At 37.7% G+C, this 23,887-nt stretch overlaps 1 protein-coding gene across 4 annotated transcripts in view; it reads left to right on the top strand.

The window, feature by feature from the left end:
- LOC149203174 (SCA7 domain-containing protein SELMODRAFT_431321-like) overlaps positions 1 to 9,011 on the top strand; it is a 325,301-nt gene extending 316,290 nt beyond the window's left edge. For all 4 annotated transcript variants that reach the window (XM_089403358.1, XM_089403357.1, XM_089403356.1 and 1 more), the window contains 2 exons: positions 8,069 to 8,294; positions 8,622 to 9,011. In XM_089403358.1, the coding sequence (XP_089259484.1) occupies positions 8,069 to 8,294; positions 8,622 to 8,674 (279 nt within the window). In that variant the 3' untranslated portion in view covers positions 8,675 to 9,011. The remainder of the gene's footprint in view (positions 1 to 8,068; positions 8,295 to 8,621) is intronic.
- Positions 9,012 to 23,887: the final 14,876 nt, after the last annotated feature.

Here is a 23,887-nt window from a genome sequence, read left to right as displayed (position 1 = left end):
TATTTTCCTTCATCCAAGCACTCCATCATTTCCATTGAATTACAAACTATGCTTATTTTTCTCTATTGGTTTAGAGCTTACCTGCTCATAACTTAAAACTATGTTTAATTACTACCGTTTATTAAATTAGGGCCTCCTTTCATTAGGACCAACCCGTTCGTAGTTTAAATACAATGCCCCAAATTCATGTTTCAAGGTGGATGTAGCCTTTTTCTGCTTGAGCGCTCCTTAAAGGTCATTTATTGGCTCCTTCTATTGCTACAATGCCAATGAAGGTTGCTTTGACCATGTCAACAGTTTTTTAGGATCTGTCCAACAAGGGCGTTCTCCAAATCTGTACATCAAAAGCTCGAAGCAGTGATAGGAATATTTGGGATGACAACATAGTTATAGTTGTCCTTTTGACTCTTGAATTTAGAATCATAATTTTCTTTGGTAGTCGGATTCTTAATCTTCTAAAAATTAAAATCTTTACACGCACACATTCACACACATATACACTCTTGTATTGTTGTACGCGAGTTTTGGGATATGTATCAAGTACTTTGCACCATGGCCTACTACAGTACCCACATATAGATGCGGTCTTGCTTAGATGGGTATAATGTCTAAACATGATGCATGGATTTATGGTCTATGACGCTGATAAAGAAGTCATAATGTTCTGGTAGTAGAGTTTTATTTAAACACTACTATGTGTGTTCTCGTCTTAGAGGAGGTTACTTGTGATTTGCAATTTGCAGTTGCTCTCGTCTTAGAGGTGTTGAAATATGTAACTAGGTTTAATCTTCATAATGACATATGTAATCATGATTTTATGTAAAAAGAAAAATAAATTTATTATTGTTGTTCTTGAGGCATCGGTTTCATGCTCAAGGAAATTTATTTTATAGGTCAAGCACTCATTGAATGCTTCTAGGTTTGCCATAAAGTCAATTGAGTCATTGTCATGTATTAAAGACCCATTTGGGCATGTTACATATTGTAAAGAAAAAATTATTGAGTCAAAGTAGAGTCAAAATACCCTCCAAGACCTTGTCATGGCGCAAAGATCAAGTCGGCCTACATGAAGGGACAAGTCAACCTAAAGATAGCAATTCGTACCCCTCAGAAACCTCTATACAAGAAGGAACTCGACCTCATTTCAACACACTCTCAAGCAAGTTCGATCTCCTCAAGATGGACCTTGGAAAAGGATGAAGAAGAAGAAAAAGAACAAGATCGACGTTTTGGGCCTCTCTCTCTCTTGTTAGGGTTTCTATTGTTACTGGGCAAGATGAAATTCTGAAGCTGCATTGAAGCTGTGAAGCTGCACCAAAGTTGTGAAGTTGCATCGAAGTTGCAGCTAGGTCAAAGCTGTGAAAGGTCGAAATTGTGAATCTACTGGAGTGGTTGAAGTTGTAGTAGAATCCGTTGGTCAAAGTTGCAGAAGAATTTGTTGGGTAGAAAGAAGAATTTGTTGGAGTTCGAAATTGCAATAGTTGCTAAGGAACTGCTAGAAGGAAAGCTCATTAAGGGACTTGGTCTTGGAGGGTCTTGGTCAAGCTTCATAGGTCTTGGAATTCGTCAATTGAAGATTCTATAAGAAGAGAAGAATTCTTGTGGGTTTTCCTCTCAAGTGGAGAGGTTTTGGCCCTAGCTGATCGCCTATATCTTGTGTCCTTTTGTCTCACTATTCTTTATGGTTTGGTAGTTGTTTGATGCAAAGAACACAATAATAATTAAGGTGAAAAAGAATCTAATCAAGATCAAGAAAAATACATCACAAGCAGTTATCAAAGTAAGAGAAATCACATAATCTAGCTACCCTAGATTTCTCAATATGGTATCAAAGCTAGGGTGACAAGACAAGGAAAGGCATCTTAAAGAAGGACACTCAAAGGCTGAAGCACAAGAAGATCAACGAGAGCATCAATCATCAAGAAGGACCATTCATCTCAAGGATCATCACATCTCGAAGAAGAAGACATCAAAACCCTAGGTCATCCAAAGAAGGGTTCTACATTTGAAGCATTCTTGAGAAGCTCATACATTCCTCAATCATCATCACAAAGAAGATCTCAAGAACTCTTTCTCATCTCAAAGAAGGACTTCACATTGGAGCATCGTGAAGCCTCTACATCAAAGAAAAGCAAGGAGAAGGTGTTGTCATCATCTAGAATTCAAGGTGGTCTCCCTCCCTGAAAGCCAAGAATCACTCTTGAAGGAAGACAACTTCATCAAAGAAGACATCTTCTATCATCAACATCATCAAGAAATGCATCAAGCTAAAGATTTCACCATTAAGGAGTATCTTCACTTGACAAGTAAGTATCTTTATATCTATATTTCAATCTATCAAAATGACTTCATTTTGCAAGGAAAGCAACAAATTGGTTGGGTCAACAAACTATCTTACACGGAAGAAGAGGACAAATTTAATTCTCATAGAAAACGAAGTCATTGATCACCTTAAGGGTTTAATTGTGAAACCTCCAAAGGAAGAAGCTCAAGCTCTAGCCCAATACATGAAGGGGGAAATAAGGGTTCAAAGTATCCTTATAGAATCAAGGATTCTCTCATCCCATGTGTAGCGAAGTTAGAAAATTCAAAAGACATCTATGACAAGCTAGTAGAATTATTCTTCGTAAGTATTGAAGGAGAAGTATTATCATTAAGAACTGGGCTCTACAAGATGAAGATATCAAAGGAAGAAGGAATAGCCTCACAACTTATGAGGGTGTCAGAAATACAAGACCAACTGCAAGAGTTGGGGGAAATAATATCTGATAAGGAAATGACCACTGTGGCGCTCAATGCACTACCGAAGGAATGGAGCAACTTCGTATCAAGCATTTATGGAAGGAATGAAGCCACCCCATTCATTGAACTTTGGTCATTATGTAAGATTGAAGAAACCAAGTTGAAGGAAAGAAGTGATGTGGGATCAAACGAACAAATTCAAGCATTTGTTGCCATGGCTAAGAGAAAAGGAAAGTTTGGGAAGTGCGGTCCTCAAAAAAAAAAATATGTCAAAGATCCAATGCTATGGTTGTCAAGAATATGGGCACTACAAGAGAGATTGTCCAAAATTCAAGAAGGACAACAAAAGGAAAGAAAGAAATGAGGCTCATATCACTGAAGAAGTGGAAGAACTTGATGAGAAGAAATCCAAAGGGATAGATATTCACTATTAGGGTTTCTCCAATACATAGCAAGGAGAAGTGGGAGGTGAAAAGACCTCCACCATGGTAGTCAAGATGAGAAGCATTATGACAAGATGCATCTTAGTAGAAGATGGCATCATACTAGAAGCATACTGTTGAAGCAAGAGCTCATGATATCATTAGAAAAGCTTGAAAGAATAGCTGAAGTAGAAGTCTACATGGATGTAGCAGTCACAATATAAAGGAAGTAGCTCTTGGTAACCTTATTAAAAGCATGTGCATTGTATATGGTTGAAAGAAAGTCATCTAGCATGATAGAAGGAATTCATCATACATCATCATCATGAGAAAGGAGCTTCTATCGGATGAGGATAATCTAGATCCTTTGTTGGAATCTTCATTAGAAGGTTCACCTCTCTTGGAGGAAGCAAGTGTCTCATTGAGAATTCCACCTTGTATGGGATTCATTGTTTAGAAGGATGATGGTATGGTGACAAAGGAATGCAGCATGTCGAGATGGTTGAAGTACTCTCAATCAAGAAAAGGAAGTTGTTGAAGGAAGCCTAGATGACCAAAAGAAGGAAAGAGGTATGTATGCATGTATTTAATTGAGTCATGTCATCATATGGTTGCATGGGTAAATGCTCTATCTCATGAGCATGATCAAAGAAAAGGGATCTCCTCCTTTGGAAAGATGCATGAAGGCATGGTTCACATATTGACTAGATGAAATCAACATAATATGTCCTCATATGGAATATGAGGTGGTTGAAAAAGATGAAGGAACTATGGATGGAAATTCCTGAGGAGAAATATGTGAAGAAAGAAAGAAGAGATCGTGAAAGATGCAACTATGGTCACATAGAAAAGGAAATCAACATTTGATGACTAGAAGAATTGGCCATGACATCTCCATAGAGAAGGCATGAAGACCCTGATAAAGTATGTAAAGAAAAGAGACCCTTAACATGAAAGTCTTGGAGATGTGCTTATGAATGTGCAGGATGTTGATATTGTAAGCAAGATGTCATGATGAAAGACCATCACAAAAGGTAACTTTGATTTGATGTTCATTTTTTATTTTTGAACAACATCTGGATCAATTGATATAGAGCTACTAAAAGAGAGTTGTAAATGACACCTACAACTAGCACTCATGTGCTTGGATGAAAGATCCTAAAGGAAACATGACTTGGAAGAGGTAGTTGTATGAAGAAAAGCCAGATGTGGATTAGAAGATCACTTTCCAATAAAGAAAAGGATGACATCACTGACATGGTTCGTGAAGGAAAGTGATGGATGGTCGATGCCCTACGAAGAAGTCCCAAAAGATGAAGGCTCCACAATGATAAATATGAAATTCATGACATCGAAAGGAGGAGCTCTTCAAGTACCATGATCTCCATGGAAGAACAATGATAAAGATGAAATTCATGACATAGAAGGGAGTAGCTCTTCAAGCAGTTGAAGGTACCATGATCTCCACAGAAGAATAGTAAGTTGTTGAAAACAAGTCCCTAGTTAAGACGAAGCTTGGACAAGTCCCTGGATTAGAGGAAGCTTGGGTACATTCCTTTTATAGGAATAGGTATATCTTCCCTAATTGAGAGGGATAGATAAACACATCATTCTTGTCTTCATATTGTGAAGAAAGAATGGAGGATTGGGTAAAGCATCTGGCATTTGATACTCTTTGAGGATGAGGTAGGGCATCCAAGATAAGAGTAGTCGAAGAGGACCAATATTCTTTGAGGATTGGGAATCCAAGATAAGAATAGTCCTAGAAGGACATACTCTATGAACACCTGGGTGGGGTATATGCCTTGAGAGGCAATGATGATGATGGTGTCTATCAGTCATTGGTCTCGCCTGCATTGTGCTTTAAGCTTGTGGAGATATAGAGTTGTTATTCAAGGCCTTGCTATGTGATAATGTTGGTTGATATGATGCTGAACAGAGAGCTTACCATTCCAATTCTTCTTATGAAAATCCTTCAAATTGAGAATGTCCAAGTACCTTGTATGGATGATGAATACCTCCCTAGTTAAGAGGGAGTGTTGAAATATGTAACTAGGTTTTGTCTTCATAATGACATATGTATTCATGATTTTATGTAAAAAGAAAAATAAATTTATTATTGTTGTTCTTGAGGCACGGGTTTCATGCTCAAGGAAGTTTATTTTATAGGTCAAGCACCCATTGAGTGCTTCTAGTTTTGTCATAAAGTCAATTGAGTCATTGTCATGTTTTAAAGACCCATTTGGGTATGTTACATATTGTAAAGAAAAAATTATCAAGTCAAAGTAGAGTCAAAAGACTCACCATGACCTCGTCATGACCTACATAAAGGGACAAGTCAGCCTAAAGATAGCAATTTGTACCCCTCAAAAGCCTATATATAAGAAGGAACTCGACCTCATTTGGACACACTCTCAAGCAAGTTCGATCTTCTCAAGATATAAGCTAGAAAAGGACGAAGAAGAACAAGATCAACATTTTGGGCCTCTCTCTCTCTTTCTTTTGTTAGGGTTTCTACAGTTACTGGGCAAGACGAAATTCTGAAGCTGCATCAATGCTGTGAAGCTACAACTAGGTCGAAGTTGTGAAAGGTCGAAACTGTGAATCTACTAGAGAGGTTGAAGTTGTAGTAGAATATGTTGGTCAAAGTTGCCAAAGAATTTGTTGGGCAAAAGAATCTGCTAGATGTCGAAATTGAAATAGTTGCTAAGGAATTGCTAGAAGGAAAGCTCATCAAGCGACTTGGTCTTGGAGGGTCTTGGTCAAGGGTCATAGGTCTTGGAATTCGTCAATTGAAGATTCTATAAGAAGAGAAGAATTCTTGTGGGTTTTCCTCTCAAGTGGAGAGGTTTTGGCCATGGTTGATCGCCTATATCTTGTGTCATTTTGTCTCACTATTCTTTATGGTTTGGTAGTTGTTTGATGAAAAGAACACACTAATAATTAAGGTAAAGTAGAATTTAATCAACATAAGCAAAAATACATCACAAGCAATTATCAGAGTAAGAGAAATCATATAATGTAGCTCCCTAGATTTCTCAACAAGAGGAGGTTACCTGTGATGTGCAATTTGCAGTTGCACTCATTATAGTAGTGGATTAACTATTGATTTTTCAAGTACAATAGATACAAGTACTTCATTTCTGAACTATGATAAGTACTTCCAATGATGTAGATGTTATTTAGCGCATCAAGATGATCAAGTAATTATACTTCAGAAATTCAACCACATAGACAGTAGAACAATAAAAATCACAATGCACAAAGAGACAAGAAGATTTTTACCCTAGGAAAACCCATACAACCTTTTCCTTAGATAATCAATACAACAAGAGATACATCAAAGTCAAACTAACTAATAAGACAACAACCACAAGATGCCTCAAGATGCCAAGTCAAAACTTCCCCAAATCACATCAAGAGGCCTCTCCAAAAGCTCGCACTAGGTCTGCACTAGGGCTGAATTTCAGCCTCTCTTTATCTCAGAATTTTGGACCTTTGACCAGACTTTTATCACAGAAGTTCAGCCCTGTAATACACACGTTCAAGGGCAGCAGAGAATTCACATGTGCAAGGAGTCTCTTCCTTGAGCTCGGCTTCTTCTTCTCCTTCAACTCAGCCGCCTTCTTCCTCATCTTTCTTCACTAGTATTAATCAGAAATACACTTGATTGTGTGAGTGAATTGTGTGCTTGGAGTGGAGACAAGTGGTCTCTATATATATTATATATACATGCTGGAAGGGTTCGAGTAGGTGTGTCTTGGACAGGGCTGACTTCAACACTAGGAGGCCGACTTGGGCATCTTGTGATGTCTAGAATACAAATTCAAATTTTCATTTTTCCCGATTTGATAAGGTCATGAAGAACATGCCTTGTAATATATTCTTTTGAATACAAAAATCAAAAATATTTTTCTTTTCTCGCAAGCATGGAGAACATGCTTCAGATCATTTTTCTTTTACAAATGTAATTTATATTTCAACATTACAAGTACAAATGAAACATTATGAAGACCGAGGATAGCTTCAAAATTCAACATTAACCTCTTGCTGAAATTACAGTGTGACCCACTTAGTGGAAACAGAGGTATAGACTCTAGAGTAGCCAAGGAAAACAGTAGTACAGGTAATTACGTAGTTACTTGTTTGGCCTTTGAAATCAATATCAAGGAAATCGCTTCAATGTTGGTCCCAGTTCAATACTTTGGAAATGAAAGAAGCTGAAACAAGAAAACTGAAAGTTTCATAATTGAAATTTCTATAGAATTAGTGGCTTAATGAGGGAGCTTCAATTTAAATTGGGGTTTATGACTTGTGATTAAAGCTCTGCTTAAAATTTAGGAAACTAGAGTTTCTCCATAGGTGTTTCTTAGAAAACATTTTTTGGGAAGCTTGAAATGCTGGAAACAGTCGGGATCTGAAATGTTTTCTGTGGAACGAATGTGCTTTCTGGGTAGCTATTGCATGAGATGCATTTCATGCAAAGGTACCTCATTATCTGAATATTTCTACAATACCTGAAAAGAAATTTTTTTTGCATGATGAGTCGATGTTAGTGGTAGGAGAGGCCTCAATGGATACGGTAACACTTTTGACTACAATATCATTACAGACCCACTTTCCCAGTGAGATAATGGATATATATGTCCTGTGTTTATATAAGACTTTATATTGAATCTTGCAGGTGCCAGAGTTAAAACTTTCTTTTGATCATTCTGAAAGTAAAACCGGATCTTTAAATTTGAGGAATTTAGTATAATGCTTTTCTATGCTGAATAATACATCACATAATCTGTGTATCACTGTGTATGGCGTTTCAAATAACATACATAAATCTTCATTTTTTGGAAGTCAAATTTTAGATATTTTTATTTACACAAGGTGTTTTTGCTGCATTCAAACAGAAAGAAATAGCGACTATACTATCGATGCGTAAATCTGAGCACACTCTGCCTCCAACTTCAGAAATAGGCCATTTGATTTCTGGTGGGCAACCTTCCCATGTGAATTTTCAAAATCAGTATAATGAAAATAAATTTCCAAGGCCCCAACTGCCCATAGAATCAGGTCCAGCTGGGCTTATGCGAAACAGATATCTACAGGCACCCTATAATTTCTCTGTGGCTGCAGGTATGCATCTCACTTTAGTTTTTGGATCTTGTAGCATCTTCGTTTCCTCTTTTATTGTGGCCTTGCAATATCTTGGGAATTTCTGGTTAATTTGATGCATCTTTTATACATAGAGATAGAGAATTCTGATAACTAGCATATTTTGCATCAACATAACGGCTTATTAATATATACCATTAGGGAGATTTTTTTAACATGTATGACATAGAGATCTGTCAACATCTGATGCGAGGGGACCAGAATTAAATCACAAATTTGAGTTTATTTTAGATCTTTAAATGTCTTATGTCTCTGCTTTCTATATAATGCTCATTACAAATTTTGCAGGAACATCAATGGGCTCTATACAGCAAACCAATGGGATAGTACCTGTAGTTTAGCTTTGTGTAACTTCTACTACCAATTACTTCATCTCATTGTTAAATAAAAAATATTTTCCTCTCAATGTTGGGAATAGTTTTAATCCAGCGTTGGACCTTAAACCACATTACGACGGCTGGTTCATGATGTTTCCTAAGGGCAAGGCCAATTTTTCAGCTACCTCAAGGAAGAGGTTTGGTAATTTTAAAATTCCTCGTGCTGATATCATACTTAAAAATGATCATTGTTTGCTAGATCCATGTCATAAAAATTATCATTGTTTGCCAGATGAATGTTGAATCAATCTATCATATCTTCTGAAATTTGAAAGTGAAACGTCACTTTTAAAAGTTTCCATTCTATTTGTTACTGCCCTTGTGGTGGGCACCCTGCATTTCAAGTTGTGGCAAGCTTCGCTGTTGATAAATTGAATGTGTTTTCTTGAACACGTAGTTAAAATGTTTAAAAGTGAAAGGCAAAGCTCCTTAAATAACCAGTGACGGGCAGTTGACTGCTTTCATTTGTTAGTGTAATTAATAGTTATGTTAATGCTTTTTTCAAGTAAACAGGATTTCGCTTTACTTAAATAAAAGTGCTTCATTCATAAAGTTATGCTTTTTCCAATATTACCCCCTTCTACCCTTTTAATAGTGTTAGAATAGTTGGTTTGTGTGGGGTTTAGATTTATCTACTCGTTGATTAAAATCTAATGGAGAGGAATTGAAGGTGATAACTACTTGTAGAGAATAAAACCTCATACTAGTGTTAGTGTTAGAATAATTGGTTTGTGTGGGGTTTAGTTTTATCCACTCACTGACTAAAATATAATGGAGAGGAGTCGAAAGTGATAGCTACCTGTGGAGGATAAAACTGTTCCACAGGATGTCCTAAGTGGGTCACACAATTTTGGTTAGTGACAGCATTTTGCAGGTGGGTAGACTGTAATTCCATCCAACCTCTTGACTGACTCTGATCTAAGTTCAGTATAATTGAAAAAAAAACTATATAAATAAAATAAAAATACTTCAATGTATATAAAATAAATAAATAAATTAATATTTAATTAAAATATATATTAAATAACCTTAGTATAATTAAAAAATAATGGAAAATAAATGTATCAGGTCTTTTTCTTTTTATTGCAAGGAAACCTATTTTGATTTGAAATGAAATACTAGACTGTTTTTATGTGCTGGTATGGTTTTTTAGGTGTTTTTACTGTAGTTTGAGGCAAATTTTTTTTGCTGGGATATATTGTTTTTAGACTAAGTCACCTGACACGGGGATTCGGGACACGTAGGATTCGAGATTCGTGGTGTCGGATTCGGACACGCTGACCCCCCGGAACAGGACACGTTAGGACACGTTATATATTATTTTATTAAAAAAAAATATATATATATATATATATATATATTAAAAATTAGATATTATCATATTTCTTACACAAATTTTAATTAATGATACAAATTTATTGATTTCAAACATAGATCTTCATCTATAGCTATTAGCATGCATAGTACATACAAAATTCAAATACATGTCAATCTATTATCTATTTCTTATGCTTGGCCCTCTTGCCACCACGAGAAATGTCTAATTTTTTAGTCTTGTTGGAAAATCAGGATCTTTGTCATTAATATCACCCTCTAAGCATTAATATCCAGAGGTATCTTTGTCATTACCTCTGTATCTGTATAGGGATCTTTGTCATTAATATCACCCTTAAGCATTAACATGAGATAGAACAAGCATAACATGTCAAGTCAAGATTTTGTTTGAGTGATGCGTACATTTTTAGGAGGGTCATGATACAGGAGTTCGACAAACAATGTCACTAACATCAAGGTACATAGAGGGATTGGTGCTCTTGATTAAATACGAGTTCCATACCCTAATACATGACAAAATTCAATGGAAACATTGCAATCCCCCAATCCTAAAATCCTGAAAAACTGATAACTCTGCTGGATTTTGTTTCAGGATTTTGAATGAAATCTAAAATTCTACTTTCTCCATATGAAATCCAATGAGGCCGGAACCACTCTCAAACATCCTGAGTCATTTCATGGTAATGTTAAAAATTTAAGTAAAAGGATGAAAATGAAGATTAAGGAGAATGTCACTTTTACTTTAAGAATTTAACATTACCATGAACAGGACACGTTTCCCAAAATCGCGACACGCTTTTGAAAATCATGACACGACCTCGGATTCGATGTGTCGGAAAAGGACACGACGTGTCATGATTTGGACACGAATCCAGACCGAATCGTGTCGGATTCGATGGATTCGGGATTCGTAGGGGGTTTAGGACGAATCCGGTGACTTAGTTTTTAGATTGATTTTGAAATTATTATTTTAAGTTGAGTTTATATGATTAAGTGTCGAGGTTTTTTTAAATGGACTGAATGTTTTTCTACAAATAAGATTAAGCATTGTAATATCACTAAAAATTAACACAACTATATTAGTAAATGTGATTGATATACGTTGATAAACCTCATTTTCATAAGCAAATTGATATATAAAAGATAAACATAACACTAATATAATTGTGCTAGTTAAATATAAGCAATATTGCATGCATTATTATGGACCTATGGTTACATAATAATACATGATATTATTATGTATGGCATATCTTTACCCATTTTACATCATCACTACATATAAGATGGTTAATTGGTAATAAGATTAATGCTATATAGAATTCAAGTAAACCTTTCACTGGAAGATAGATCATAATAGAAACACAGTTGAATGAATCAATTGATACGTGATTATTGCAATTGTGATACCAATGTGAATCAATATTTGGTTGTGTCAGGCCAGGTTAACTCCAAAAATTAATGAGCGCAAGAAAGAACTGATGATTTTATTCATTAGCCAACTATTATTTATATACATACATAAAACGGATCAGTTCATCTTCTAGATGACTGTCCAGTTCACCCATCCGTTTCGGATTAGGTGTCAACATTCCCCCCCTTAATCTGAAGGGATGTTGGTGAGTCCAAGCATCGTTCTGAATCTTTCAAGCTTTTCTCTTCCAAGCGCTTTGGTGAAGATGTCTACAATTTGCTCGTTTATGGAACAATGACGGAGATGGATTGTTTTGGCCTCAACATGATGTCGGATCAGATGATATTTAGTATTGATGTGCTTAGTACGATCATGGAACTTTGGGTTCTTGGCCAACTTTATTGCAGAGGTGTTATCAATCATGAGTGGAGTTGATTGTATTTGTTTTACCTGCAAATCTTCAAGAATTTTCCTGAGCCACACAATTTCTTTCGTTGCTTCAGCTGCTGCCACATATTCTGCTTCTGTTGTGGAATCTGCTGGTACTGATTGTTTGCGTGATCTCCAGGAGACAGCTCCTGATCCAAGACTCATAGCATATCCTGAAGTAGATACCCCAGTTTCTTTGTCTCCATCGAAGTCTGAATCAGAGTATCCAATCAAGTTGAAGTCGTCCCCCTGTGTATACTTGATTCCAAGGTCTTGAGTTCCCTTCAAGTACCTTAGAACTCTTTTTGCAGCAGACCAATGTCCCTCACAAGGCTTTTGCATAAACCTGGAGAGGATTCCAACAACAAATGAAATGTCTGGTCTGGTAGTAGTGAGGTAGATGAGACTTCCTACAAGCTGTCTATACTTTGTTGCATCCTCAAATTCCTTTCCTTCAATAGATGTGAGCTTCAAGTTTTGTTCCATTGGAGTAGAAAGGGGATTGCACTCTGTCATGCCAAATCTGTTTAACAAATCTCCAATGTATTTCTTTTGAGAAAGAAATATGGACTTTGGATGTTGGGTTACTTCAATGCCAAGATAGTAATGAACATAGCCCAAATCAGTCATTTCAAAAAAATTTCCTAATTCTTTCTTTATGGATGCAATATAGCTTTCATTGTTCCCTGTCATTAAAAGCTCATCTACATATACCACAAGATATACAACTGTTTTGCCAACTTTCTTGACAAATAAAGTTGCATCATCAAGATCAAAATGTTTGAAGTTGAGTTTCAGAAGATGCTCAGTTAGTTTTTCATACCAGGCTCGTGGCGCTTGTTTGAGGCCATACAAGGACTTCACAAGTTTGCATACTTTGTGTTCATGTCCTTTCACAGCAAATCCTTCAGGCTGGGACATAAAAACATTCTCTTTTAGATCTCCATTCAAGAATGCAGTTTTTACATCCATTTGATGGACTTTCCAACCGTTTTGAGCAGCTAGTGCAAAGAGTGTCCGGATGGTGGCCCATTTTGCTGTGGGAGCAAAAGTTTCCTCATAATCGACCCCTTCCTTCTGTGCAAAACCTTTTGCCACAAGCCTAACTTTGTGCTTGTCATGTGAGCCATCAGCTTTGTACTTGTTCTTGTAGACCCACTTGCAGCCAATTGGTTTGGTTCCAAATGGAGGATCAACCAGCTTCCAAGTGCCATTCTTTATGAGGGCATCATACTCTTTCTGCATCGCTTCTTTCCATTCATCATGAGAAGCAGCTTCTTTGAAGGAAGTTGGTTCAAAATCTGTAGACAAGTTCAATTCACAATCATAAGTAACATCCATATCAACAGGTGAATTAGAGTTATCTACATCACCTCCATCTTGTCGGTTTGTATTTCTGGTTCCTGTTTTTCCAATTTCATCAGGATGAACACTTTCAAGTGTCTTTGTCAGCCACTTTGGGGGACCTTTCTGAGATGGTCCAGGCTGTTCTGTTGATTGAGTTGGGTCTGAATCAAGATTGAGTCTCCCAATTCTATCAATTACATCACTTAAAGCATCATACGTTGTTGGAGTGTCATGCAGGGGAGATTGTTCTTCAGAAGGAGATTCCACATGTTGATCTAGTATAGGAATCCCCCCTTCAAGATGTGGAATCTGATTATCAAACTCTTGGAATGATTTCGGTTTTGTGAATCTATCCAAGCGATCAAGTTGCCGCTCAACAACACTGTCAGATTTGGATGATTCAAGAAAAATGACATCTCTAGATAAAACAAACTTTTTATTTACTTCATCATAAAGGCGGTATGCTTTAGATGTGTTTGAATACCCAAGGAAGATACACTTACGACTTCTAGCACCAAGTTTGTTTCTATGTACCTTTGGTATTAAAGCATAACAGGTGGAACCAAATATCCTGAGATGTTTTACCGAAGGAACATGTCCATACCACAATTCATAAGGAGTCTTGTTTCTTATAGCACTAGATGGACATCTATTCTTTATATATGCAGCACATAGAACAACATCAGCCCAAAACATTGTCTTTACATTTTTGAAGAAAAGCATGGATCGTACCATATTCAAAATTGTTCTGTTCATTCTTTCAGCTACACCATTCTGTTGAGGATTATAAGGTACAGTTGTTTGATGTTTAATCCCATGTTGGCGAAGATAGTGTTCAAATTCATTTGATGTATATTCTTTTCCATTATCAGTGCGAATAGACCCAATATGAGATTGTGCATCATTTTCAATCCACTTATGAAAATTCTTGAATGTTTGAAAAGCATCAGATTTGTTCTTCAATAAGTAAACCCAACACATTCTGGTGTAATCATCAATAAATGTCATGATATATTTATTTCCATTTGCAGAAGGAACAGGCATTGGACCACATAGATCTGAATGAATAAGTTCAAGCTTCCTATGTGCTCTTGAATGTGAATCATGAAAAGACTGTTTGCTATGCTTTCCTAGAATGCAAGCATCACATTGTTTATGTTTTCTAGGAATTGTAGGCAAACCAGCAACACCATTTTTCTTCAACAAGCGGAGACTATCATAGTTTAAATGTCCAAATCTAGCATGCCATAATAAACTTGATGGAAGTGTACCTTCATCATGATGAGAAATATATGAAAAATGTTGTGCATGAGCAGAGGTTCCTTGCAGTTTAAGAAGTATTTCTTCTTCTATACCCCTCATGACAAGTGAATGGTCAGATGCCTTTCTTACCTCAAGCTTTCCATCAAACATATGAATGGAGTGACCTTGCTGGCGGATGTGAACCAGGGACAGCAAGTTTCTCTTGAGTTGTGGGAGATATAGAACATGATCCAGAAGAAAGTCTGGAAGACCAGGCAGTTTAAGCCTGATTGTGCCAAACCCTGATGGCTTGATTTTTGACTGATCTGCAAAGTATACTGCTCCATCAACATTGTCAGTAAAATCTTCAAAAATTTCTTTCCTATGAGTCATATGACAGGTTGCTCCTGAATCAAGCAACCAGTCATTTTTCGAAGAAGCAAGTGAAGCATTAAACAAGTCTTCATTTACTCCTATGTTACATTGTGCCTCAATATAGTGAGCGGATTCAGGTGCTTTACCTTTGTCTGTGTCATCAGTTTTACCTTTCTGCCGATTTCTTCTCTGCTCAACCTTGTCCCATGGTAGCTTGCATGTAGAAGCATCATGTGATCCATTTCGTTTGCAGCGAATGCAATGCAGATCTGCCTTTTCTGCTTGAGAATGTCTGCCCCCCTGCCTCTGAAGTATCTTCCTCTTCCTCTTCGTCCACCTCTTCCTCTTGTAGAATCTTGAGTAGGATGCTTTTCTTTGTGAGCAAGGCAAACAGTCTCTTCAGAAGATTCAGGGACTGTTTTCTTTCCAAAGGCTTTCTCTCTTTCAGCAAACTTTTTCACAAGAGAGTCAAAGGTTATATCTTTAAGATTTCCATTTGCTTGTAAAGACTCAAGATAATTGGAGTAAGTAGGATAGAGTGCTTTGAGAAAGGCAATAAGAGAGATATCCAGCTCAACCTTAGTGGATTTAATATCATGCATTATAGACTTTATTTCAGATGCAAGAGCAAGAGGATCATTATTTTTCAGTTCAAGAGTGAAGAGTTTAATCATGAGCTGAACAACTTCAAGTGCAGAATGTGTATCATAGAGTTCTTTCAGCTTTTGTAAAGCTTCAAAGGCAGTGGAATAGGATGAAATATGACGACTTACTTCCTCATTTACAGATGCTGCGATCAATGCATAGGCTTTGTTGTTCTTGTTTTCCCAAATGGCGAGTTCTTTGTCTGATGTGGGCTGCACAGGGTCTCTGTCTTCTCCGACACACACTCCTTTCCACAGCTCATTGTAGATGAGGGTGTGTTTTACATTCGAGACCATTCAGAATAGTTCTCCTTGCCAGTGAGAACTATTCCGACCATAGAAATGATTGAATGCATTCTGTAAAAAATATCTCTGTTAAAAAAACTTCTGTTGATAAAAGACTTCTGCTGGAAAAAAAAAAAATTATGCCACAGCCTTATGCACTTTATTTTCTTCTAACATTTGCATCAGCATATCAGCATTTCTTATATCAGTAATATTACTATGTTTTGAGAAAAAAAACTCTCAAGGGATCACTTCAATATATATCAATGTATCAAATATATATGTAATGCTGAAAACACCGCAATATTTTGAAGGCTTTGAATCATATAAACTGTGTAATATTATGAAGTCAACAAACTGCTCAAAAACTGCTATCATATACAGTGAAGAACGGCTCAACACTCAACCGAGTCGATGGCCTGAGGTGTCCATTCTACGCATTCAACTTGGAAACCATTCAACATATATACTCTATGCATGCACAGCGTTAATACCCACAGCGCTTCCCGGCTGGTGCACCACGTTAATACCTAAACAGTGTGAATATTATACACAGACTCTCTTCAAACCGCATGCAACAACTCATAATAAAACAAATCTTACATACACTGATGATAATACGGTTTACATATCTCGGGACAAAAAAACTGGATCATTAATATACACTGTTTCAAACGCTTCCAGCATTGAAGAAATCTATCAGTGTACTCGATTTTCTTCCAATAGGCTATTACTCCGGGCCGAGCAGGTTTGATTTCTCCATCTCCTCTAATATATGGAAAAATCCCGGAATCACTATCTCTAATGAATGAATGGTTCCCGCAATCGTTACTGAAGACTAATAGCACCTCACCTGCTAAGACCACGTCGCTGATATCTAGCAGACGATCGAGATTATCGATGGCTTGCACATCAAACAATGTATATACGCTTGCAATGGGGTTTAAAACAGTCTTTTGCATGTGTTTCTCAAGGTGAGGCGAAGCGAGAAGGAAAGCCGAATCGGTGAGGCGGTATGATGCCAGGAAACTGAAGTGGGACTGAACTGAGCATTGCGCAACGTATGATGCCAGGAAACTGAAGTGGGACTGAACTGAAGGAGGAATAAACATCTAAGGAAGGAACATGAAACATTAAAATTGTATAATGAGATAGAAAGGAATGAGAATGATTGCATTATTTTAAATATGTGCTTATGGTATGAAAAGAACAAGAAGTTAAATAAAAAGAATGAAACTCTAAAAAGGAATGTCATGATTCTAAAATGTAGGATTTTGATAAAAAGCTAAGAATGATAGTTGCAATAAAGAAGATAAGAAGGATAAACATGGATATTCTAGCCCCAGTTTCTGAGAGGGAGTAGTGATATAGAAATACTTCTAGGTTTTATTTTTTGCATGACGAAAATCAATGGCCTCCGTGTGGGGGAATGTTGAGCCTCATGATTACTTCATTTTGACTGACACTCTCCCTTACCTATTTTTCCTTTCCTTGACCATCATAATCAACTCAATAGGAATCAAACTACAAGGTTTTTCACATGGTAAGGTATTTAATTGTCTTATATTTCATATTTAATAATTTTCCTTATTATTGAATTAATATTTGTATTGGCTACCGAATTCACAAAATTCTACAACTAATCTATGTTTCTGTAGCCAATTCCATGGTTTACTAGGATCAGAGGTGCCAACTAAGAGGAGAAAGATATGGATAGGTGGAGATTGATCCCTTTAATGATTTCCTCCTATTCATCTGAACCATATCATCAAAGGATTTAATTCGATTGCATGGTAAAATGGTAAAGTCGACTTGTTGCTGAACAGGTGAGTGAGAATATGATATTCCCGCGCTTCATGTTTTTCTTTGCCAAATAGAAAATCGTGAGAAACAATATCTCGATATTTGTTAAAGGATTAATTTAGAAATCTGTTAGCTAAGGTATGTGTAAAAGCCTAGAACAATTATTGACATTGGATTTTATAAATACCATGTAGAAAACATGAGCAAGAGGTTAATTTTTATATATGTGAAAGTAATGTTTTAAAGACTCTATTTTTACTATGTTAATGAAGAAGTCCTTTGAAGTTTTGATGTGTAGCTAATTATTCGATTGAAGTTCTATGACCGCTTGTTTCTGTAGGCCCCTGCAAATAGTGAAGGTTCTAAATTTTTATATATTTTCCTTATCATTTGTTGCAGTTATTCATACGTTTTAGAATTGTTTTGCAGTGTTGATTTCAATCAGATAGTGATATAAATATTTCACTAATCATTCATTTTCTCAAGTTGATTTATAATGATGCTAATGGTAGTGTAATCTCTTTTCATAGAGTTTTTATGATTTCAGAGTGTTTCATTTCAAAGCTTGTTAGATTTCTTTATAGTTTCATTTTATAGTATTTCATTTCAAAGCATGTGTGATTTCTTTATGGTTTTCATTTCAAAGCATGAATGATTGATAAAGAGTAAATGTGTGGTTTTAATTTTGAATAGAAGTTAATTTAATTTTTCTTTTTATGCAAAGGATTGCGAGAATGTTAAATGAATAATTCTACCTTTAAAGATTAATTTTGTGTTGCAACGAATCAATGAAGTTTTCTTAATGAGATAGTGTGAGTTTTCTTTAAGTTTCATTTTGCAGGTGTGAAGAGCATTTTTTATTTCATTAGAAAGGAGTGAAATTTTTTTAGGAATATTTAATGCGCTAAATCCATTTTCTTTGAAGAGTAATATAGGAATAAATTACATCCTTAGAAGTAAATTTCAATAAATCAATCAAGAACATTAATAATCTAATTTAACAAAAAGGAATTCTATCATATATAATGCACCTACACTTCACAAGTTTACCAACTCCGGTCGATAATTTATGTAACAATTTAAGACAATTAAATTGACAAACAATTAGCTTTCATTCGTTGGTCCTGGTTTTAGTACCAATCATCCAACTTCCCTAAATTTTCCAAATATGCGAATGATATCTCCTCCACCACAATTTAATTATGTGGCAACATCTCTTGTGCCCACACCTACTGTTAAAGAAGAACCTTTCATTGTTTGTTCAACTTACTTTGACCTGGATCTAATAGGTGATATGGTGAATCATTTACCGGGGGAATTAGAGCATGATATTTCCATTAGATCCCTTGATATGTATCCCTTCTAGAGTATTTGCGGGCCCAAGGGAAAAATTTATGAAAAGGAACATCTTGGATTTTTTTGCATCTTTTTAAAACTCTCTAAACATGAAAAACGAGTCTAGTAATTCTTTTGTTGGACTTGTAAAATTATTAAACATCAATGGAATCGCCACGCATGATGAAGCTAAACCACTCCTTCTCAATATTTGTTAAAAATACTCTGAAGTATTCATCCAAAGGATGAACTTATAGATCAAACATATTTTAGCCTCCTCAAGCTCATAAAAATAATGAGGACACTCTTTCACTTCATTTCTGTGATTGCTTTGGGTTGGGGAATCTAGTTACCTCTTTTTTTATTAAAACTTTACTAAGGGTCTTTGAGTAAATGTTGCCAACTCCATATCAGTGTTGCCTATATGTTCAAGATAAATTCCACCCTCAATTGACATATAATACAATACCTTAAGCCTTACTTCATGTCTACCACCCTTGAACCAGCTCTGCATCATTAGATTGTGTATCAAATATTGATACCCATTTCATGTCGTTGATGGGGGGTACATCAATTCCCTCTTGCGATAGGTCACTTCTTGACGACATTAGCACATTATCCAGGAAGTTGACTTAGAAACTATATTCAGTGACTTGGATCTTACATACATCAATGGTAAGTTTCCTCATTTCCAGCAATAGGTTCTCATCATTAGCCTTTGACCAAAATATTTTGTATGGTGTTCAACCTCAGCTCATTTATTCGCACTGCATAGATTCTACTATAGGACATTGTGAACCATTATCATTATCAGTGGTTCCTCTCACATTATTTAATGGCTTACATCATTATTTAGTAATGAGATGGTGTCTACAATGTTTGACTCCAACTCACTTATTCACATGGTTAGACTCATACTATAGAGTGACAGGGTAGAAGACCCTGGATCTAGTTTCATCCATATGGGCTATGTTTTTAGGATTCATAAAAGATTAGAAAGTATGTTGGTTATGGTTATTCAGGAAGTCATCCAAACATGGGTCCACCATTTCTCATCAATGGACATGAAGTTCATTATTGTACATGTAAATTAGCTTATATGATGAGCATGGGTATGCCTACCTCAACAATGGTATCATGACGATTATGTATTGTAGAAAATGATGATCTCAACCAATATTTTCTTGGTCTGGACTTGTCGTGCAAAGTAGATCACTTCATTCATGTGCTTAGAATTGAGTCATTATGTTGGGGATATGTAACTTATCTCAAGCGTAGTTTTCCTTTGTTTCAAGCTTGTGTAAAAGTGAAACTACTCTCAAGCATAGTTTTCTTTTGTTTCGAGTTTGTGTAAAAATTAAACCACTATCGTGATTGCAATTTTTTATCAACCTATTTCTACCAGATGAGCCTTCTTTTTCTCATTCCATCATCACCATTTTCTTAATTGATCATATTCTTTCAATTAGTTTTTAAGCCTACTTAAGGAACTGCTACGATGAGTGGTCTTATTAGCCTGCCTCTTTTTTTTTTTAACAGAATCGGTTACTTGTATATTATAAAAACATCAGGGACTGAGTCCTAGTACATAGATATGATAGATCAAGGCGATGAGGATCAAAAACGGGTTCGCAGACCCTTGTTCCTCATTGCTACATAAACGATAACTGAAATTAAAGAGGTAACGGCTATATTGCCGAATAAAAGAGCCTCCAAGCCAACAAAATTTACAATCCATGGTTCCTAGGGGAGTTTCTGGGTAACAGAGTCATCGGGGAGGGGATCCTTCCTTGCACTGGCTCTAGTTGAAGCCTCCGCTTGCATACTTTGGGTGAGAGTTCTGATATGCTCTAAGGCTTCCTCAAGATGAGTGCACCTGCCTTTCAAGGCCTCGATTTCTGCTTTTTGCTTCTCAAGCTTCTTCCGTTTCGATCTGCTATCTGCTTGGTAATCATCCTTGAGTTCGTTGAAATGTTTGATGAATCTGTTGATCATGAACGTATGCGCTTTGCAAAGTGAGCAATCACTGTTGGTGATGATCTTGTCAAAAGGATTGTTGGCAGGCACCTGAGCACCTTGCTGGTCCTGCTGATCCGCCATTTTACTGAACAGGTGAAGAATGTCGACGAGCTGAGGGTGCGGGAGAGGACAAGTTCCAGGGAGGAGGGCGATATAAGGGAGAAGAGAGCACAGAGAGGGGGGGAGCGGAGGAGCACAGGGAGGGATAGAATGACAGGGGAGCAGAGAAATGTGAGGGGGCGCGCTGCTACAGCCAGTAAAACCACCAGTTAGCAAAAACTTTAAAACAGGAATAAGGAGACCTGAGATTACCACTATCGAAGAGCGGGGGCCGAGCTCCCGATGGCTGAGTGCAGCTTTGAGAAAAAGCCTGTGCTTGGAGAAGGCACATTCCAGAGCCCTTGCAGCACTGATAGATGAGAAGGCGATGAGGCCCGAGCTGCTATATATAGAAGGAAGGAGGTTTCTCGGGTGCATGAGCCAGTGCTGGGAGGGTCGACTCTTGAAATGACTGTGATCCCAAGAAAAGATCTTGCAGCGAGCGGTGAAGGTACGGGGGTGATGATCCAATGCGCAGAGCCAGTAAATGGCTGTTGGGGATGAGTGAAACTCCATGTCGAGGCTGGGAGAGGTGGTATAATCCATTGCAGGGGGGCGGATTTGATCTGGGATGGACAGGTTTGCGCAGTCGAGGAGATATTGCAGAGGGTAAGGAGATTCGATGGTGGACAAATTTCGAGGAGAATGATGCCTGAGGTGACTCGGATTCTGAGAAGAGAGGTTGGGATGGGATTGATTAGGGGATAGCTTTGTCATAGACTGAGTCATTTTCTCTGACTTGGCCTGTCTGTCTGCTAGTTGCCTTGTTGGCCTGTTCATCGGCCTCTGTGTTGCTGCTCCTTAGGACGTGTTTGAAGGTGGCCCCGTTTATTTCTCTGATGTTGTCCATAATCCTGGATTTGATGTTGTTCAAGGCCATTTGTTTGAAATCCCTCCCTGAGACCATAGCAGCTATGATGATAGCTGAGTCGCCCATTATTAGCAGGTTCTGAAGGCCGAGTTTTCTCACTATGGAGGTTCCCAGGAGAAGGCTATATGCCTCAGCCTTGTTATTGGACATTGTACCCAATCCCCACTCGTAGGTCACGATGGTTTTCCCTTGAAGGTCTTTGATGACTCCTCCTGCACCTGCTTGGCCCGGGTTATTTTTTGAGGCCCCGTCGAATTGAAGGGAGGGCCTCTTTTGATTTTGAATCCATTCTCTGATTTCCTCTTTGGTTCCTCTCAGCTTCCAATCAGTTTTTTTCTTACCTGTGCTTACAGTTTTTTGGATCCTTGCTTCATAGCTGAATTTACTCATCCATTCCATTTCTCTTGGGTCCCCAGGTTCATGGTCTGCTTGGGCTATTCCATTCGCTCCAATGGTCTCGGAGATGAGGGCAATTGTTTTTGCAAGGGTGCTGGAGATGCTGGGATTCTTGTTGTTGAAAATGCTTTTGTTTCTGGCGTTCCAAATTTGCCAGCAAAGATTTGAGGGAATGCTGTTCCACAGCCTTTTGGCCAGGGTCTTGCTTTTTTTGGGATGAGGATAGCTGTTCCCCCAATTTTTTTGGAGGAGGGTAACCTGGTTGGGAAGATCACCAATCATTAGCGGGCTAGTGATGAGCTTCCAGCAATTTCGAGCGAAGGAGCACTCTAGAAAGAGATGATTGCTACTTTCTTCCGCTGCTCTACACAGGCAGCAGATTGAGGGGCCAAGGATACCCTTCTTCCTTAGATTTTCCGCTGTGAGGATTTTGCTTTTGAGGAGGGTCCAATTGAAGAATTTGACCTTTGGGAGGCATTCCGGATTCCAAGCCACTTTGTGAAGAGGCCAGTTGTTTGTTGCTGAGGCATTTTGGAGGATTTTGTATCCCTCTTTGACTGTGTAGCTGCCACCATTGGGGTCCCAAACATATTTATCCTCGGACATACTGTTAAGGGGAGCTGAGCCTGTGAGGGATATCTTGAGTTCGGCCCACAGATTCTTTAGATTGTTAGGAAGGGGAAGGGGCTTCCAGCCTAGCCATCTGTTTTGATCCCAAGAGGAGATGTCATAAAGGGTCTTAAGATTTTTCCCTTCCATCCACAGTTGCAGGGGCCTGAGATTTGGGAGAGCTTCCCTTGCTTCTGAGCCCATTATTCTATCAGTCCAGATGTTGATGTCTCTGCCATTGCCCGGGACTCTTGAGATACAGGCTTTGAAGTGAGGGAGAGTTTTTTTAATAAGTTTCCAGACTGGGGTGCACTGCCTGTCAATAATGGTTTCTGATAGGATATTGGAGTTGGCCCCATTCAAATATTTCCTTTTGATGACCTCTGTCCACCAGGCTCCTTTTTCGTTGAGTATTCTCCAGATCAACTTAAAGCCCATGGCCATGTTGGCTAATCTTGGAATTCGAATTCCAAGCCCTCCTTTTTCGAAGGGTAAGATGACCTGATCCCACTTTACAAGGCTGAACTTTTTGGAGTCCTGCCTTCCTCCTTGCCACAAGAAGCTCCTAATGATTAATTCCATATGCTTATGGATGCTGGCCGGGGTGAGAGTGGTTGCAAACTGATAAATTGGAAGGGCTGAGAGAATCGCTTTGATGAGAATTGTTCTTCCAGCCAGGTTGAGCCAGGACACCCCCCAGCTCTGAAGCTTCCCTCTCAGCTTCTCTATTAATTTGACCCAGATTTCGGTTTTGACTGGCTCCTTAGCTAATGGTAACCCCAGGTACATGAAATGGGTCCAGTTCCTTTGGGCAGGGATGTCCAAGATTGTGGAGATTCTCTGGATAATATGCCTGGGGACGTTCCAGGTGTATATCATGCACTTATTATTATTGAGCTTGCCTCCTGACACTTGAAGAAAGAGCTCAAGTGTTTTCTTGAACCTTCTAGCCATTAGACTGGAAGCTCCTCCTA

Source organism: Pinus tabuliformis, chromosome 2_1, assembly GCF_031772625.1.
Source record: "Pinus tabuliformis cultivar Carrire ecotype Pingquan chromosome 2_1, CPIR1, whole genome shotgun sequence".
NCBI lineage: Eukaryota > Viridiplantae > Streptophyta > Pinopsida > Pinales > Pinaceae > Pinus > Pinus tabuliformis.
Note: the sequence above shows the minus strand (reverse complement) of the source record. Positions and strands in the feature narration are given on the sequence as shown.